The sequence below is a fragment of the Mustelus asterias genome, chromosome 24, assembly GCF_964213995.1.
Source record: "Mustelus asterias chromosome 24, sMusAst1.hap1.1, whole genome shotgun sequence".
In the NCBI taxonomy this organism is placed as follows: domain Eukaryota; kingdom Metazoa; phylum Chordata; class Chondrichthyes; order Carcharhiniformes; family Triakidae; genus Mustelus; species Mustelus asterias.
In genome coordinates, this window is record NC_135824.1 from 4431360 (window position 1) to 4448697 (window position 17338).

The following is a 17338-nucleotide window of genomic DNA, read 5'->3' on the forward strand; positions in this document are numbered from 1 at the left end:
TCTAATCTACACTATTCCAATATCATCCATATGTTTATCCAATAACCATTTGAATGCTCTTAATGTTGACGAGTCCACTACTGCTGCAGGCAGGGCATTCCACGCCCTTACTACTCTCTGAGTAAAGAACCTACCTCTAACATCTGTCCTATATCTCTCACACAATTTAAAGCTATGTCCCCTCGTGCTAGCCAACACCATCTGAGGAAAAAGGCTCTCACTATCCACCCTATCTAATCCTCTGATCATCTTGTATGCCTCTATTAAGTCACCTCTTAACTTTCTTCTCTTTAACGAAAACAACCTCAAGCCCCTCAGCCTTTCCTCATACGATTTTCCCACCATACCAGGCAACATCCTGGTAAATCTCCTCTGCACCGTTTCCAACACTTCCACATCTTTCCTATAATACGGCGACCAGAACTGTACGCAATACTCCAAATGCGGCCGCACCAGAGTTTTGTACAGTTGCAGCATGACCTCCTGGCTCCGAAACTCAATCCCTCTACCAATAAAAGCTAACACACCGTACGCCGCCTTAACAACCCTATCAACCTGGGTGCCAACTTTCGGGGATCTATGCACATGGACACCCGGATCCCTCTGTTCATCCACACTACCAAGTATCTTACCATTAGCCCAGTACTCTGTATTCCTGTTACTCCTTCCAAAGTGAATCACCTCACACTTTTCCACATTAAACTCCATTTGCCACCTCTCAGCCCAGCTCTGCAGCTTATCTATGTCCCTCTGTAACCTGCCACTTCCCTCCGCACTGTCTACAACTCCACTGACTTTAGTGTCATACGCAAATTTACTAATCCATCCTTCCACGCCCTCATCCAGGTCATTAATAAAAATGACAAACAGCAGTGGCCCCAAAACAGATCCTTGTGGTACACCACTAGTAACTGAACTCCTGGATGAATATTTCCCATCAACCACCACCCTTTGTTTTCTTATAGCTAGCCAATTCCTGATCCAAACCACTAAATCACCCTCGATCCTATGTGTCTGTATTTTCTGCAAAAGCTTACCATGGGGAACCTTATCAAACGCTTTGCTGAAATCCATATACACCACATCAACCGCTTTACCCTCATCCACCTCTTTGGTCACCTTCTCAAAGAACTCAATAAGGTTTGTGAGGCACGACCTACCCTTCACAAAACCGTGCTGACTATCCCTAATCAAATTATTTCTTTCTAGGTGATTATAAATCCTATCTCTTATAATCCTTTCCAATACTTTGCCCACAACAGAAGTAAGGCTCACCGGTCTATAATTACCAGGGTTGTCCCTACTCCCCTTCTTGAACAAGGGGACAACATTTGCTATCCTCCAGTCTTCTGGCACTGTTCCTGTAGACAATGACGACACAAAGATCAAAGCCACTTACTTGAGCTGAGGCCCGAACAATCCCCATCCACCACCACTGCTCCTCTGCCTCGCTGAACCTATTTTCTCACTCAACGATTTCTCCTTTAACTTGTCTCATTCTGCAAATAAAATGTATGGCTATGGATACCTGCATGGGCCCCTGTTACACCTGTCTTTTTGTGTGGCATGTGTCATAGTCAGAGATTTACAGCATGGAAACAGGCCTTTCGACCCAACTTGTCCATGCCGCCCTTTTAAAACCCCTAAGCTAGCCCCAATTGTCTGCATTTGGCCCATATCCCTCTATACCCATCTCAACCACGTAACTGTCTAAACACTTTTTAAAAGATAAAATTGTACCCGCCTCTACTACTACCTCTGGCAGCTTGTTCCAGACACTCACCACCCACTGTGAAAAAGTTGCCCCTCTGGACACTTTTGTTGATCATTTCTTTGTTCCAGTCCTAAACAGACCCTCTTCACACACCTTTTTTCCCGTCATATGGATGGTGGTTATGATGCTGCTTTGTGCCTTCGTCTGGACCTGGAAAGATGTATTGATGTTAGTTCCAACTTTCACGCTCACGCTCGCACACTCACACTCACTCACAAATGCTGCCAGACCTGCTGAGTTTATCCAGCACTTCCTGTGACCTGATAAATATTGGATCACTCTGTTTGGAATGGTGTCTTCTGACTTGCCCGAATGATGCGTGCTCCAACTAATTGAGGGCAGTCTGGACTGACTGCTGCAAAAACACCGATGGGCATCACTCCTGTTGATGAACATCACTTGAGCACAGTTAGTGTGGCATTATATCAACCTTGTTAAACAAAGCAAGAAAAATCCTAGTTCTTTGATTTGATTTATTATCGTCTCATGTATTAGTATACAGTGAAAAGTATTGTTTCTTGCGCACTATACAAAGAATACCGTACATCGAGAAGGAAACGAGAGAGTACAGAATGTAGTGTTACAGTCATAACTAAGATGTAGAGAAAGATCAACTTAATGCGAGGTAGGTCCATTCAAAAGTCTGATGGCAGCAGAGAAGAAGCTGTTCTTGAGTTGGGTGGTACATGTCCTCAGACCTTTGTATCGTTTCCCGGTGGAAGAGAGAATGTCCGGGGTGCGTGGAGTCCTTGATTATGCTGGCTGCTTTTCCGAGGCGGCGGGAAGTGGAGACAGTGTCAATGGATGGGAAGCTGGTTTGAGTAGACTGGGCTTTGTTCATGACCCTTTGTAGTTTTTTGCGGCCTTGGACAGAACAGGAGCCATACCTAGCTGTGATAGAACTAGAAAGAATGCTTTCTGTGCTGCAACTGTAAAAGTTGGTGAGAGTCGTAATGCCAAATTTCCGTCGCCTCCTGAGAAAGTAGAGGCGTTGGTGGTCTTTCTTAACTATAGCATTGACATAAAGGGACCAGGAGAAGTTGTTGGTGATCTGGACACCCAGAAACTCGACCATTTCTACTTCATCCCCATTGATGTAGATAGGGACATGTCCTCCACTATGCTTCCTGAAGTCAATGATTATCTCCTTCATTTTGTTGACATTTTGAGGGAGAGATTATTGTCACCGCACCAGTTCCTATTCTCTCCAGTAGTCTAGAGTAATTGAAAGTAGCATTTGTAATTCAATGATTTTCTTTTTCAAACCAGTGCTGCTGCTAATTTGTAAGATTGCCTTTGTGTGAATAACTTGTTTGACCTTTTATTAGCCCCCACAGCTGGTGATGGAAGTAGCACTAGTGAAACGCCGCAACCACCCAGGAAGAAAAGGGCACGAGTGGACCCCACAATGGAAAGTGTATGTAGTTTGCTAGAATGTGACAGTGACAGAACGTGTGTTCAAAATCCAGTAGGAGGTCCAGTATTTAAACTGGCATAAACTGAAATCCTAAGTGATAATTAGCCTCAGATTCCTGCTATCGCATATCAGGGAGGCGTTGGCCTAGTGGTATCGTTAGACTATTAATCGAGAAACCCAGCTAACGTTCTGGGGCGCCGGGTTCGAATCCCGCCACGGCAGATAGTGGAATTTGAATTCAACAAAAAATATTTAGAATTAAAAATCTACTGATGACCATGAAACCATTGTCGATTTGTTGGAAAAACCCATCTGGTTCACTAATGTCCCTTTAGGGAAGGAAATCTGCCGTCCTTACCTGGTCTGGCCTACATGTGACTCCAGAGTCACAGCGATGTGGTTGACTCTCAGCTGCCCTCCAAGGGCAACTAGGGATGGGCAATAAATGCTGGCCTAGCCAACGATGCCCATGTCCCACAAATGAATTTTTAAAAATGATAAAGATGTGTGATAAAGTGTGTTTCAGTGATGCTCAGCGAGCATAGCTTGTGTTATGCTCTGTTTGGATATTGTAATTTACAAGAGCCTAGACATTTGAAGCCTGGAGACTAACACGCATTCTTTCAGTGTTGCATTGTAATGGTGGGTACTCCATGAGGAAATCAGTCCCATTTCCCTCCCTCGGTTGAGTTCACATTGCCACATTTAGCTCCCTATTGAATCAAGCTATTAATCCATAAGGAGCAAAAGCTTTCGGATTCAGTTCCAGTCCTCTTGTTAATTAACTTATCTCAGCCAAAGCAACAATTGGAGCTCTGGAGGTGAAAGGGACAATGCCATAGTGGGGCCTCTGAGCCCCTCGCCTGGGGAGATTTATATTTAAAAAAAAGAATTGGCCAGGGTTTCTGCTCCTGATCACTGTCCGGCGAAGCCTGCTCGCAAGTACACTTGCTTGGACATCAGATAGTGGCAGGTCTTGACTACCCCTCAATTGCTGGCATTAAAGGCACAGCACCCCAGGAGAAAGTACTTTCAAGAGTGGAGGGAAAGGACACTGGGACAAAAATGACATTTCCTCATGGATGGAATAAAAATAAAACTGAACAATTCTGGAGTGCATTTTCCCTTTAGGTATTATACCAAAGGAACATGAACTGATTGAGTTGTGACTAATTTGCTACAGCTGCTGGCAACAGCTCCTTGCTTATTGGCTTTTGATTACCTGCTGGTGTAACTTTTCATTACTTCATCATGATGTAACTACCCAGTTCTACTTCTGTTTACCTAAGATCTGTAGTGTAGCCAGATCCACATTGTTCTGCAGCTCCTAATAGTCCCGAGTGAAGTTTAAAAAGAAGCTAATTAAACAAGCATCATATCTTGTTTAATGTGTAATTTGACGTAAAGCTGTGTTATAGGTAAGTAATTTGTAGAGTGGATTTGTGGTAAATGCCATTTGTTCTCACTGCTTCATCTTAAATATTAAATAGCAAATGTTAAAATTACTTCAGTTTCTCCAAGTTGCAGGGATCTTTTTAACAAAATGTTGAAATCCAATTGGATTGGATGGACATTTCCCAGGTTTCAAATCTGAGGTTAACCCTCAGCTGCTTCAGCTTTTGGAGAGAGCGCGAGAGAGAGTGAGTTCCAGATTTCCACTAAGCTTTCTGGAAGGAAGTCTTTCCCTGATGTCACCCCTGAGTGGCCAAGCTTAGAGGAGGTTGTACTTCCTTGTTCTAGACTTCCCCATAAGAAGAAATAGTTTCTCTCTTCCTATCCTGTCAAATTATTTAATCATCTTGAACACATCAGCTGATTCATGCCCAATCTTCTATAATCTATGCAGCTGAACCTAATAATTTAACCCTTTTAGCCCCAGTATTACTCTGGACGCCTGCTTTTGTGTTGCCTGCAGTTGTATAATATTGAATATTTGTAACGTTTTGTACAGATTGAGCTTGTGTTGTGACTGCAGATGTGTATTTTGAAACTGCAGAGTGCAGCAAGCTCAATGGGATTCCACATCTGAGGAGAAGCCATAACTTGGTAAATTCTTGGCTTCTGCAGGAGGAGACATTTATGAACAGAGTAGAAGTAAAGGTTAAAATTCCAGAGGAGTTGAAACCATGGCTCGTGGATGATTGGGACCTGATCACTCGTCAGAAACAGGTAAGCACCCCATCCAGTTGTTTCACGCCATGGTGTGAGATCGGGGAGGAGTTGAGGTGGCTAGCGTTAATGGATTTATAGGGAAGTGAGTTAACCAGATGGAGGAGAAGGCACAGTGGTTCGCACTGCTGCCTCACAGCGCCAGAGACCCAGGTTTGATTCTGGCCTCAGGTGACGTGTGGAGTTTTCACATTCTCCCTGTGTCCACGTGGGTTTCCTCTGGATGCTCCAGTTTCTTCCCACAGTTTAAAGATGAGGTGGATTGGCTGTGCTAAATTGCCCCTTAATGTCAGGGATTTGCAGGGTAGATATTTGGGGTTGCGGGGATAGGACCTGGGTGGGATTGTGGTCGGTGCAGACTTGCTGGGCCAAATGGCCTCATTCTGCACTGTAGGGATTCTATGATATGCTGGTTGAGAGAGATAAAGAAGGGTTTTAAAGATGTATGGTTTAGATGCAGAAATAGACCAGTTGAACCGAATGGCTTGTCTCTGAGGTAATTACTTTGCAACAGTCGGTATCTTACTTTCTTGTTCTCGGTTTAGCTCGGGTTGTAGGGAAGGCCGGTCGGTCTCCGTGCTGTTGAATTTACATTGCTGATAATAGCTTCCTCCTTGCATTGGCAGAGCTGTAAAGTCTGCGTTATTATTGATCTGCAATACTATCATTGGGAACATGAGGACGGCCTAAACCGGGATGTTGGATTTATGTCACATTATCAGTAACCCCCACAGCTTGCCTCCTGGACTTGCAGGCTGTCCTGTCTGGAGACAATACACATCTCTTTAACCTGTGCTTCATGCTCCCTCCACCCACATTGTCTGTATCTTTAAGATCTGGCTGGTTGTAGGGATTCGCATTCTAATCAGTATTCTGTAACTTGATTTCTGTGTCTCTGTGCCCCGTTTGAGAGCACATTTCCACTCCATCTGACGAAGGAGCAGTGCTCCGAAAGCTAATGGTGTTTGCTACCAAATAAACCTGTTGGACTTTAACCTGGTGTTGTTAAAACTCTTACTGTGTTCACCCCAGTCCAACGCCGGCATCTCCACATCATGACCTCTCCTGTAGCCAATGAGGATACAAAGATTTCTCTCAAGGCCTCAGCAATTTCTTTCCTTGCCTCTCTCAGTATTCTGGGGTATATCCCATCAGGCCCTGGGGATTTGTCTACCTTAATGTTTCTCAAGAACCCCAATACCACCACCTTTTTGATCTCAACATGTCTCAAACTATCTACACATCCTTTCCCAGATTCATCATCCACCAAGTCCTTCTCTTTGGTGAATACTGACGCAAAGTACTCATTTAATACCTCGCCCATTTCCTCTGGCTCCACGCATAGATTCCCTCCCTTGTCCTTGAGTGGGCCAACCCTCTCCCTGGCTACCCTCTTGCTCTTTATATATGTATAAAAAGCCTTGGGATTCTCCTTAATCCTGCTGGCCAATACTTTTTTGTGACCCCTTTAGCTCTTACTCCTTGCTTAAGTCTCTTTCTACTTTCCTTGTATTCCACACTTGCTTTGTGTTCCCAGCCTCCTAGCTTTGACAAATGCCCCCTTTTTCTCTTTGACTAGGCTCACAATATCTCTCGTTATCCAAGGTTCCCAAAACTTGCCATACTTATCCTTCATCCTTACAGGAATGTGCCGGTCCTGAATCCCTATCAAGTTACACTTGAAAGCCTCCCACATGCCAGATGTTGATTTGCCCTCAAACATCTGCCCCCAATCTACATTCTTCAGTTCCTGCCTAATTGTTGTAATTAGCCTTCCCCCAATTTAGCACCTTAATTTGAGGACTAAACTTATCTTTATCCATCAGTACCTTAAAGCTTACTGAATTGTGGTCACTGTTCCCGAACTGCTCCCCTACTGAAACATCGACCACCTGGCCAGGTTCATTCCCCAATACCAGGTCCAGTATGGTCCCATCCCTAGTTGGACTATCTACATACTGTTTCAAGAAGCCCTCCTGGATGCTCCTTACAAACTCTGCCCCATTCACACCCCAGCACCAAGTGAGTTCCAGTCAAGATAGGGGAAATTAAAATCTCCCACCACAACAACCCTGTTACTTTTACACCTTCAGGGTGGCTTGCTTCTGTGCTGTTTCATTGTCACTGGACTAAACCCTCTGAAATGCCACTCAGTTCAAGGGCAACTAGGGGTGAGCAATAAATGCTGGCCCAGCCAGCGACACCCACATCCTGTGAAATTATTTTTTAAATTCTGTGTTGTTAAGGTAGTTTACCACCAAAATCTTAGATAATTTAAAAAAAAATCTTAACATGCTTTATTCAGAATGCAGTCAGTGCGGTGTTCCCATGCAGGAACATTCATCTATCGCAGTGCAGCAGGTTCTCATTATGTCTGGCTTGCAGTGTTGTGGCAGAATGATTGTGGGTTATACTCTTTGAAGGTCAGCTGAATGTTTGTTGCATTTCATGTATAATTTTGTTTATTTTTATCCAGCCTGTCGCATCGTACACTTTGCGTCACATAATTTACTGTCTCTCTTGTCCTGTGGAAATTGTTTAATCGAGATGTATATGCACGGGATATACATGAGTTGGCACTGGCTGGAAGATTTTATACAGTGTATTACTCTGAATATTCAAAGTCTCTGAAGTGCTTCATGTGCACTGAATTGTTTGACGTGTAGATAAATATAGCAACTCACTCAATTGCAAGATCCTATAACCTGCAGTGAAATCAATGACCAATTAAATCTGTGATTTGTGATGTTGCCTGAGGGAGTAATATTGGCCAGGACTCCTGGATAGCTTTCTCCAGTTGGGTGTTTGTCCATCTGAAGAGGCAGAGGTAGGCTTGGTTCAATGTATCAATGTTTGCTTCTTTTTCCCTCCAAGCACAGGTGCATCCTACGTTTAGCTAGAAAGATGTTTCCAGTTTTAAGGTAAATCATAGAATCCTACAGTGCAGAAGGAGGCCATTCGGCCCATCGAGTCTACATCGACCACAATCCCACCCTGACCCTATCCCCACAACCCCATGCATTTACCCTAGCTAGTCCTCCTGACATTAAGGGGCAATTTAGTATGGCCAATACATCTAACCTGCATGTCTTTAGACTGGGAGGAAACTGGAGCACCCAGAGGAAACCTACGCAGACACGGGGAGAACGTGCAGACTCCGCACAGACAGTGACCCAAGCCAGGAATCAAACCGAGGTCCCTGGCACTGAGGCAGCAGCGCTAACCACTGTGTCACCGTGCTTCCCCTCGATATTGTATTTTGTGATAACCAAGGCCAGCAAGTAGGTTTTTTTTTTGTATAAAATTCATTAATGGGGTGTGGATTTCACTGTCATTCACTGCCCATCCCTGGTTGTCCTGAAGTGGTATTGGTGGACCATCATCTTGAACCGCTGCGGCCTGTTCAGTGACTGCTCCCTTGGCGGTGTTAGAGAGGGAGTTCAAGGACTTTGATCCACCAGCTATAAAGGAATAGCACCTGTATCCTAAGTTAACTTGGCAATGTGGAGTTTGTGGTGTTCCCATGCGCCCACTGTCCTTGTCCTCCTGAAGGCTGCAGGTTGTTTGTCCAGATTGGCTGGGCAAGGTTATGTAATAGATGTCATTATCCTGATACAAATAATGTTGGTCAGCTCAGTTGGCTGTACAGCTGGTTCGTGACACCGACAGCGCAGGTTCAATTCCCATACCGGCTGAGGTATTCATGAAGGCCCTGCCTTCTCAACCTCACCCCTGGCCCAAGGTGATCCTCGAGTTGAACCAGTTAGCTTTTTCCCCCTCAAAGGGCAGAGAGCAGCCTATGGTCACCTAGGACTACCTGTACGAGTAATAATCTGTCTAATATTGCAAGCCTTGGTATTATCCATTTTCAAAGTCCTGCTTGTGTCAGTGCTGGGACCACAATGTTTCACAATATACATTAACGATTTGGAGGAAGGAACTGAAGGCACTGTTGCTAAGTTTGCAGATGATACAAAGATATGTCGAGGGACAGGTAGTATTGGGGGAGCAGGAGGGCTGCAGAAGGACTTGGACAGGTTTGGAGAATGGGCAAAAAAATGGCAGATGGAATACAATGTGGAAAAGTGTGAGGTTATGCACTTTGGAAGGAGGAATGGAGGCATAGACTATTTTCTAAATGGGAAAATGCTTAGGAAATCAGAAACACAAAGGGACTTGGGAGTCCTTGTTCAAGATTCTCAAGGTTAACTTGCAGGTTCAGTCGGCAGTTAGGAAGGCAAATGCAATGTTAGCATTCATGTCGAGAGGGCTAGAATACAAGAGCAGGGATGTACTTCTGAGGCTGTATAATGCTCTGGTTAGACCCCATTTGGATATCGTGAGCAGTTATGGGTCCCGTATCTAAGGAAGGATGTGCTGGCCTTGGAAAGGGTCCAGAGGAGGTTCACAAGAATAATCCCTGGAATGAAGAGCTTGTGGAATGAGGAATGATTGAGGACTCTGGGTCTGTACTTGTTGGAGTTTAGAAGGATGAGCGGGGATCTTATTGAAACTTGCAGGATATTGCGAGGCCTGGATAGAGTGGACATGGAGAGGATGTTTCCACGAGTAGGAAAAGCTAGAACCAGAGGACACCACCTCAGGCCAAAGGGACAATCCTCTAGAATGGAGATGAGGAGGAATTTCTTCAGCCAGAGTGGTGAATCTGTGGAACTCTTTGCCACAGAGGGTTGTGGAGGCCAGGTCATTGAGTGTCTTTAAGACGGAGATAGATAGGTTCTTGATTGATAAGGGGATCAGGGGTTATAGGGAAAAGGCAGGAGAATGGGGATGAGAAAAATATCAGCCATGATTGAATGGCGGAGCGGACTCGGGCCGAGTGGCCTAATTCTGCTCCTATGTCTTATGGTCTTCTGGTGTTGTTGAGGTCCTCAGAAGTCATTGTTCTCTGATGCTGCCATTCAGAGACTGGGAGTTGGCAGATGGAATCTATTTCAATAACTAAATTTCTCATTGATGTATCATTCCTGTGCAGTCAGTCCAAAAATATTGTGCTTATCTTAAACCCTTATCCTGAATCTGAGGGGAAGAGAGGAAGCCTGCAATCACTGTGAAATAAGATGGTGCTAAAGAAATTGATGTGGAGATGCCGGCGTTGGACTGGGGTGAACACGGTAAGAAGTCTCACAACACCAGGTTAAAGTCCAACAGGTTTATTTGGTAGCAAATACCATAAGCTTTCGGAGCGCTGCTCCTTCGTCAGATGGAGTGGAAATGTGCTCTCAAACAGTGCAAACAGACACAAAATCAAGTTGCAGAATACTGATTAGAATGCGAATCCTACAGCCAACCAGCTCTTAAAGGTACAGACAATGTGGGTGGAGGGAACATTAAACACAGGTTAAAGAGATGTGTATTGTCTCCAGGCAGAACAGCTAGTGAGATTCTGCAATCTGTGGCAAGCTGTGGGGGTTACTGATAATGTGACATAAATCCAACATCCCGGTTTAGGCCGTCCTCATGTGTGCGGAACTTGGCTATCAGTTTCTGCTCAGTGACTTTGCGCTGTCGTGTGTCGTGAAGGCCGCCTTGGAGAGCGCTTACCTGAAGCTCCAAGGCTGAATGCCCGTGACTGCTGAAGTGCTCCCCCACAGGAAGAGAACAGTCTTGCCTGGTGATTGTCGAGCGGTGTTCATTCATCCGTTGTCGTAGCGTCTGCATGGTTTCCCCAATGTGCCATGCCTCGGGACATCCTTTCCTGCAGCGTATCAGGTAGACAATGTTGGCCGAGTTGCAAGAGTAGGTACTGTGTACCTGGTAGATGGTGTTCTCGCGTGAGATGATGGCATCCGTGTCGATAATCCGGCACGTCTTGCAGAGGTTGCTGTAGCAGGGTTGTGTGGTGTCATGGTCACTGTTCTCCTGAAGGCTGGGTAGTTTGCTGCGGACAATGGTCTGTTTGAGGTTGCGTGGTTGTTTGAAGGCAAGAAGTGGGGGTGTGGGGATGGCCTTGGCGAGATGTTCGTCTTCATCAATGACATGTTGAAGGCTCCGGAGGAGATGCCGTAGCTTCTCCGCTCCGGGGAAGTACTGGACGACGAAATAAAGAAATTGGACAGAACATTGGCCTTCAGGATAACACATTGATCTGTATCATTACAGCAAATCCATTCCACTGATCGATTGGTGAATAAGTGAAAAACTGCAGAGAGAAGCTCAGGAAAATGGGAGGTTAATGTTCCAAAAAGAAACTACCAGCTGTTTTCAAATATTTTCTGAGCTTTTGTAAAAATGAAGTGTTGGCAGGCTTCCTCTTGCCTCCTTTAAAGCCATGAAACATGCACCAAAGCGGACTTTGGTAAAAAAAGGCCTCCCTTTGAAAATAACAGGGGAAAGGATGTGTTCTGAGGATACAGTTTGTTAGCGATGCTTCTGGTGAGCTGTGTTCCTATCAGTCCAATTGTATTGTGTTTGAACCTGCCCCTTCTTGTACGTTGAGTTGGAGATGGCACCAGTAAATGTATGAGTTAAACTTGCACTCAAGTTCCACCTTTGAGATTTCTTTGCCTGTATTTGGTCGGAAGCTGGTTAGGGAGGGGGGTCAGCTGTGGCTCAATGGATTATACGTCACTGAGTCAGATGGCTGTGGATTCAAAACCCACCATAGTGACCTCAGAACAAAATCTAGGCTGTGGGAGTACTATACTGTAGGTGTTGTGCACTGAAAGTTTAAACTGATGCCCCGTCAGATCTCGAGTGGACATAAAAGATCCAATGGCACCATTTTGAAGTGGAATTCTCCCCAGTGTCTTGGCCAGTAATCTTCAACCAACATCATTTTTAACTAAAAAATACCCGGTCGTTTTCAAAATGCCGCTTACAAGATCTTAAGATGTAAACTAGCAAAGCTCATTGGGAGTAGCCAGGTTTATTTGAAGAAAATAAGTGAACACAAGGATGACCGGGCAGGTGGTGTGTTGTGACTGCAGGATGAGGGCTATCCAGGGCGCAGCTAGAGGAACTTTGGCTTAGAATTATTGAGGTGGAGGCTGACCTGCAGACATTGTGACACATCAGAGGGGTGGCAAGTTACCTGGACACTTGTTCCAAGAAGCGGGGGGGTCACACTTTAGGGTTAGGGTCATTTTGGTTTGGTCAGGGACAGGAGAATATGACTTGAGTGAGGCATGTAAGGGGACCCAGAAGGTAAAAGTGGAAGAGCCACAGCTTTTCCAAATATTCAACAGGTTTGAGCTTTTTGCAACCTGACGATGGTACCACAAGACAGGGGGTCATTCAAGTGGGAGGAGTTAATAGAAATGACAGGTAGTAGGGTACAGGAGAGTCAGAGGAATAGACACCGTTCTCTGTAGCCAAGAGCGGGAGTCCAGATGGCCGTGTTGCCTTCCCAATACTCTGATTTGTTAAGAAGCAAAGATGTGGCAAGAGAGTAGGGTAGCTGTGGTAGTGGGGCAGGGGGAGTTGAGCACGGGTGCAAGAATGCGGAGCGGTGGTTGGTACCTGAGTCCAGGCTCGCGGAGTGGAGGTTGATGCAGGTCAGTTGATGCTTGGGGAGTCCAGATGCAAGTTGACCTTTTTGTTGTCCTCCCTTGTACAAAGTTTAACTTGAATAAAATACTTCACTAACTTCCACCTGCCAAGTAGTTGTTAAGCCTCGTGGTTAATACACTAACAATAAGGGAAATTTATCAGTTTGGCAGAAAGGGTCGGTACACAAACCTAAGAATGTACTTGAGATTATAAACATTGTGAAAAGGACAGAATTACAGGCTCTATCTGAATGCAGGTAGCATTCGGAACAAAATGGATGAATTATCAGGGCAAATAGAAATAAATATGTATGATCGAGACATGGCAGCAGGCTGACAAAAGTTGGGACTTGAATATTCAAGGGTATGTGACCTTTAGGAAGGACGCGAAGCTAGGAAAATGTGGAGGGGTAGCTCTGTTAATTAAGCATGACAGTACATAAGAGAGGGATGACTTTAGTTCTGGAGGTCAAGATGTAGAATCAGTATTGGCAGAGATGAGAAGTAGTAAAGAAGTCATTTGTGGGTAACTAACACCCTGTAGGACAAGATATGCAGGAAGAAATAATGGGAGCTTGAGAAGAATTTGATGGTGATAATGGGTGATTTCAATCTGCATGTAGATTGAAAAAATCAGATTGGCAAAGATAGACTAGATAATGCATGTGTTTTAGGGACAGTTTCTTAGAACAACACGTTCGTGTGCAATCAGACGGGATTAACTAATGACATCTTAGTGAAAGTATCCTTGGGTATCATTGATCGTTAATATTTAAGTTCACATTTGGTTTGAGGGAGACCAGAATGGATCGAAGACTAGTATTTTAAACTTAAACAAGCGCAGCTAGAATCATAGAATCATGCAGTTTGAAGAGGCCCTTCGGCCCATCAAATCTCCATCTGAACACCTGAATTCCCACCTAATCCCATTTACCAGCACTTGGCCCATACCCTTGAACGCCAAGTGCTCATCTAGGTACTTTTAAAAGGATGTGAGGCAACCCGCCTCTACCACCCTTCCAAACAGCGCATTCAAGACCGTCATCACCCTCTGGGGTTTTAAAAAAAAAATTTCCTCACATTCCCCCCCTGAACTTTCTGCCCCTCACCTTGAACCTATGTCCCCTCGTGACTGACCCTTCAACTAAGGGGAACAGCTGCTCCCCATCCACTCTGTCCATGTCTCTCATAATCTTGTACACTTCAATCAGGTCACCCCTCGGGCTTCTCTGCTCCAACGAAAACAACCCAAGCCTATCCAACCTCTCTTCGTGACTTAAATGTTCCATCCCAGGCAGCATCCTGGTGAATCTCCTCTGCATCCCCTCCAGTGAGATCACATCCTTCCTATAATGTAGCAACCAGAACTGCACACACTACTCACTGTGGCCTCACTGAAGTTCTATACAACTCCAACATGACTTCCTTGCTTTTGTAATCTGTGCCTTGATTGATAAAGCAAATGTCCCATATTCCTTTTTCACCACCCTACTAGCATACCCTCCTGTCTTCAGAGATCTATGGACAAAAATGCCACGGTCCCTTTGTTCCACTGAACTTCCGAATGCCGTTCATCGAACACTTCCTTGTCAAATTACTCCTTCCAAAGTGTATCACCTCACTTTTCAGGGTTAAATTCTATCTGCCACTTATCTACCCTTTTGACCATTCCATCTGTACCATCTTGTAGATAGATACAAGAATCTATCTACACTCAGCCTCACTGTTAACCACCTGGCCAATCTTTGTGTCATCTGCAAATTTACTGATCCTACCCCCACTGAGTCATCTATATCATTTATATAAATGATGAATGATCGGGGACCCAACAGATCCTTGTGTCACTGGATACTGGCTTCCATTTACTAAAGCAGCCTTCTGTTATCACCCTCCATCTCCTACAACAGAACCAATTTTGAATCCATTTTATCCCATGTGCATTTACCACCTTTACGATCTCCCATGTTGGACCTTGTCAAAGGCTTTACTGAAATCCATATAAAATAAATCAACTATACCACCTTCATCTACACACCTGATCACACCATCTCAAAAAATTAATGTTATGAGGACAAGATCGCACTCACTAAATTGAAATTGAGAGAGAGATCAGTGGTGACATTTTAGGAGATATTTCGTAACGCTCAGAAAAGATGCATTCCAGGGAGGAAAAGACTCTTAAGGGGAGGACTCGCCATCCGTGGCTAACTAAAGAAGTTAAAGATAGTATCGACTTGAAGGAAAAGACATATAATGCTGTAAAGAGTGGCAGATCAGAAGATTGGACAAAGTATAAATAACAGCAAAGAATGGTTAAGAGATTAATAAGGAGTTCCTGGTTCTTCCTCCCGTCTTCAGTGGTGAGTCTTTGAAGCAGCACCCCTTTAAGTCAAATATCTGACTCCATTCCAGCTTTTTGCGGACTGGTACAGTCCTTCTCCAAAACAAGTCTCAATCCTTATCAATTCTTCTCACGGACACTGCAAGGCCATTCAGGCTTGGCAATATTCAAGTTGTTTAATCATCTTTTGATGGTAACTTCCCATTTGTCATCAATCAGGCATTATGTGCATCAATCAAACTCTCTTGTCATGTTTAAATGGTTGTCAGACCAAGTAAGACCACCCATCGTCCTGGGCTTGTAGTCTAAGGATCATTGGGGTCAATATAATAACCGTTGCTTTTTAAAATAGTGGGGTGGAAAATAAATTGGAGATATACTGACGTTTAAAAAAAAATGTTAAGTCAAAACAGGATGATGTGCAAGAGAATTCCTTGGGGTTGGTGGGGTGGAGGGGGGGGGGGGGGTCTAAATCTACCAGTGAACAATGTTACTGCTTATGTAATTGATAATCAAAGCACAATGAATGTCTGCAAAGTGAGATTCAGTACAAAATAACAAGAAATATTCAACATGGGCATAAAAGCAAAGCAGAAATGAAATGCAACAGTATAAATTATATTTGTGGGTCTTCAGACTTGCAAGATGAATTGAACAGATACTTTGCATTCATCCTCATTGTAGAGGGGACAAATAACATGGAATCCCTACAGCACAGAAAGAAGCCATTCGGCTCATTGAGTCTGCACTGACTCTTCGACAGAGCATCTTACCCAGGCCCCCACCCTATGCATTTAACCCGCTAATCCCCAATAACCTACACATATTGGGACACTAAAGGGCACTTTAGTATGCCAGTCCATCTGGCATATCTTTGGGAGGAAACCAGAGCACCCAGACAAGACCCATGGAGACATGCAAACTCTACACAATCATACAAGGCAGGAGTGGAACACCGATCCCTGGCGCTGTGAGGCAGCAGTGCTAACCACTGTGCCACTGTTCACAGAAATAAGTGAGAGTCTGGAGGTGAAATGGAGGGATGAACTTTAAAACACTTGGGACCCATTCCTTGGTAGTTCTAAGAAAATGAGAACCAAAAGCTAGCAAATCCCTGTAATGTCCTAACTATGTTGGGGGTTGTGGGTTTTAAACAAAAAGAAAAGATTTAAACTGACAACATATTAATTTTCAGAACTCTGGCCTGCCAAGAGTGTAAACAGAAACTAAAAGCAGCAGCCTGTGAAACACCCCAATGACATCACCATCAGATCATGTGATCAGTTCTTTAAGTAATCATGCAACCCTTTTAAATATATAACAGTTCCCAGGTCTTCATGGGCATCCCCCTGGAGTCTTCAAAGAATGGCTGCTGAAGTAATAGTGTGCTGGTTTAAGTCCCCAGATTCTGGAAAGGTTCTATCAGATTGGAAAATAGCAAATGTGACACGTCTATTCAAGAAAGGAGGGAAACAGAAAGCAGAAAACTACAGACCAGTTAGCTCAAAAACCTTATCGGGCAAAATGGCGCAATACATTATTGAGGTTATTGACCAGCGCAGATGCGATAGGCCAAAAGACCATTTTAGGTGCTGTAGATCTCGAAGGCCCCTGAGGGTAAAGCAGGACACTTAGGACATTTTAATGCAATCGGGTAGAGTCAGTGTGGTTTTGGGCAAGGGAAATCATCTTTGGCTAATTTATTGGAGTTCTTTGAACAACGTGGATAAAGGGAAACCTGTGGATGTGCTGTAAAAATTCCGGAAGGCATTTGTCAAGGTACTACATCAATGATTAGAACACAAAATAAGAGTTCATGGTGTAGGGGGATAACATGTAAGCATGAATAGAGGATTGGTTAACTAACAGGAAATAGTGGCCATAAACGGGTCATTTTCAGGTTGACGAATGTGATGAGGGGAATGCCACAGGGATCGGGGGGGTGGGGTAGGGGGTCTCACATTGTCTGCATGCCTGACACAAGACTCCGAAGCAAGCCACTCACCTGCTCCTCCAACCACTGTCTGCCCCACCTGTGACGAGGTCATGCATTCGACGACTCAGTCACCTGAGAACTAACTTTTTTTGTGGTAGCAAGTCAGCCTTGACTCTGAGGGACAGTCTAA

The 17338-nt window shown here is 44.4% G+C and overlaps 1 protein-coding gene across 5 annotated transcripts in view; it reads left to right on the plus strand.

Moving 5' to 3' along the window:
- Window positions 1-17338, plus strand: part of morf4l1 (mortality factor 4 like 1) — a 102646-nt gene that overhangs the window by 42066 nt on the left and 43242 nt on the right. For 4 of the 5 annotated variants that reach the window (XM_078241211.1, XM_078241210.1, XM_078241209.1 and 1 more), the window contains exons 7-8: window positions 3103-3191; window positions 5259-5360. In XM_078241211.1, coding sequence (XP_078097337.1) covers window positions 3103-3191; window positions 5259-5360 — 191 coding nt within the window. The remainder of the gene's footprint in view (window positions 1-3102; window positions 3192-5258; window positions 5361-17338) is intronic. The other variant, XM_078241212.1, reaches the window with a different exon arrangement.